Source organism: Vicia villosa, linkage group LG1 (assembly GCF_029867415.1).
Source record: "Vicia villosa cultivar HV-30 ecotype Madison, WI linkage group LG1, Vvil1.0, whole genome shotgun sequence".
Taxonomy (NCBI): domain Eukaryota; kingdom Viridiplantae; phylum Streptophyta; class Magnoliopsida; order Fabales; family Fabaceae; genus Vicia; species Vicia villosa.
The window spans coordinates 189794106-189797088 of NC_081180.1; the positions used below are offsets into that span (position 1 = coordinate 189794106).

At 36.0% G+C, this 2983-nt stretch overlaps 1 protein-coding gene across 1 annotated transcript; it reads right to left on the reverse strand.

The window, feature by feature from the left end:
* Positions 1-292: 292 nt before the first annotated feature.
* Positions 293-2671, reverse strand: LOC131621418 (probable L-type lectin-domain containing receptor kinase S.5). Its single transcript, XM_058892464.1, has one exon. The coding sequence runs from the start codon at positions 2502-2504 to the stop codon at positions 516-518; it is 1989 nt and encodes a 662-aa protein (XP_058748447.1). The 5' UTR covers positions 2505-2671; the 3' UTR covers positions 293-515.
* Between the last annotated feature and the right edge of the window lie 312 nt (positions 2672-2983).

Consider the following 2983-nt stretch of genomic DNA (forward strand, 5'->3'; position numbering starts at 1 on the left):
AGTTGAGTCTTGAGTCGCCCATTAGTTGCAATACTCATCCATTGGCTGTAACACTTGCCTATCGGGTTGCATCACTCGACCAATATTGGACTTTATTCAGTCTGTCCCTCACCCACACATGAAACATGGGGAATGACATGTCCTTAGACACTAACTTTATAAAATCTTTGTAGAGAGAAATCATGTTCTCCAAAATAATAATAGGAATGCCGATTTTCATGACCCACGCTCCTAAAAGACGCTCCTAAAAGATGAGCAGAATAGCCGCTCTATAGGTCTAAATATGTTGACCCAACAAACCTCTAGAAATACCTCAACTACAAGGTTTACAATAGATCATTCGATTCACATAAGATTTATAAATACATAAAAAGAGAAAAAGTTGTTCACTTATGTGCAAAATCAAACTAGTGTACATACGAATTCATTGATATAGAAAATTAGGATTAATATTATGAAACTATAGTACAAAGTGATTTCATAGTCTTGCCGAAAACAAGCGGCTTCAATTTTTTCTATCTTCCACTAAGTTGAGAGAATGGAGTGAGAGTTCCATTGATAAGAGAACTATCTTCCCCATCTTTGAAAGATGAAGGTATAGCAGGCCAAACAAAAGCAGGTCTTTCCATTGGAACAGTTGGAGGCGAAGCTTCTCCCTTTAGAACCATCAAAACAGTTTTCATTGATGGCCTTTCATTTGGATTTGGATGACAACAAGCCAATCCAAGAATAAGCACAATTTCAATTTCTTCCAATGTTGTCCTCTCAATATCATCCTCTTCATCAACACATATCCTTTTATCAACAACACTAACACTTTTCCCCTTTCCATAAAGCTCCCAAACCCAATACACAATACTATTTTTATAATCATCTTGTGCATACACATTTTCAGGTCTTTTTCCACACACAACTTCCAAAACAAGCACACCAAATGCATACACATCTGTTTCGACCGTCGCTCTTCCCATTAGAAAAGTTTCTGGTGCAATATAACCCGGCGTTCCTGCAATTTGCTTGGTTGAATGATGAGTTTCATTTCTCTTTTGAATTGTTCGCGCCAATCCAAAATCACCCAATTTTGCGTTGTAATCTAAGTCCAACATTATGTTGCTTGCTTTAATGTCTCTATGAAGCACTCTTTTTTCACATCCATTGTGAAGATAATCCAGTGCTCGTGCCACGTCACGAATCACGCTATTCCTAGTTTTCCAATCAAGTACTTTTGAATATTGTAATTCAAATTCATCACTCGATTGGTCAAATAGGTATTTGTCTAAACTTCCATGGGGCATGAATTCGTAAACGAGAAGAAGTTCTTTCCGTTCGTAGCACCAACCAATGAGTTTCACTAAGTTTTTATGGCGAAGACTTCCAATTGTTGTTACTTCTGCTATAAATTCTTGCTTTCCTTGACGCGAGTTCTTTGAGATTCTCTTCACAGCTATGTCTTTGTTGTTTTCAAGGATACCCTTATAGACAGTTCCAAATCCACCTTCGCCCAGCTTGTTCTGAAGGCTGAATCCACCTGTTGCTTTTATCAGTTCCTTTAATTCATATTTCTTTGGAGCCATAGATGAGTGTTGAATTTGATCCTCTATATGTGGATTTGTATCATCTGAAATCTCCATGTTTTTTCTTCTTCGAGCATAAGCCAAAATAAAAACCAGCACACCTATGATTATCACAATTGGAATTATGATAAAAATCCACCAGAGATTTTTTTCATTATCAATATCTTCTACATTGAATTCCCATCTTAGTACACAGTTCAGCTCCGTGTAATTGCTTGTTGAAGCAGAAAAACCGACGTAAACCTCTTGACTAAGATAAGAAGAAAGATTAAGAGGTGGAGATTCCAAAAGGGTCTCCAGAGAATCCTGTGAATTTTCATTCATTGAACCAAAAACAGATATTATATCATTGGAATACTGAATTCTCACAGTTACATTAAGACCAGACGAAAGATTGACCTTAGTGTTTAGTAATGGTTTTTGTTTCAACGAAGAGATGCTATTTATGTTGATTCCAACATGGTCTGAAGGACCATCTTGTGCCGAATTCTGCCGTGTATCAAACTCTACTGCAAGAATTTGGGCTCGAGAAGTTCCATTTGTGGAAGCATTAACAATACCAAGCCATTGTCCATGACTATTTTCAGGAAGAGAGGGTTCTGAAGTTAAGATAAAGGCTATGCCTTCTCCACCGGGGGAAGTTTGAGGAGTTATGTTGAGAACAAAAGTTGTGTTGAAAGAAGCTGTTTTGTTGTTTTTCTTGTTCCAAAGTGTGTATGGCTTGTTGTAAAAAGCACGTCCGGAAAGATTAGCCAGTGGTTGTCCACGATCATCTGAGGTTACTTGGATGGCACCTTTTAATATGCTTGAGTTTGCGATTAAACGCAAATTGGATGCATCTTCTGGTTGGAAGGTTGAGAAGTTGAAATCTAAGCAACCAACTTTGGTAAAAACTATGATATTGAAAATGAGTAGCAAAAACAAGTTCATGATGATTTATTTGATGGTGAAACAAATTTAACAATTCAGCAACAAATAAATGTGAATACTGCAAGATTAAGATATATATCATATATATACTTGTTTAAATTCCTTGTGTCTTTTCATCTTCCTGACTATTTCTTGGAAATTTGTTCCGTCATTTCGGAGAAATAAAGATAAGAAGTTTTCTTGGAGGATTTATGTCATCAAATTTTTTTAATTATATATAAAAAACTGAAGGAAAAACCACTCTTTCTAGATTGTGAAAAATGTGATAAGAAGTTTTCTTGAAGTATTCAACGTAAAAAAAACGTAGGAAAAAACGACTGTTTCTAAGTTGTGAAAAATAAAAATACGGCTTTTCCTAAGTTATTTTTCAACAAGAATGATAGCAGAATTCTACTTCTCACCCCAAAACTTAACCCTGGCACCCCCCAAAGGATTGAAAACACCAAAATATTCAACCAAAATCATTTATTCCATTTTTA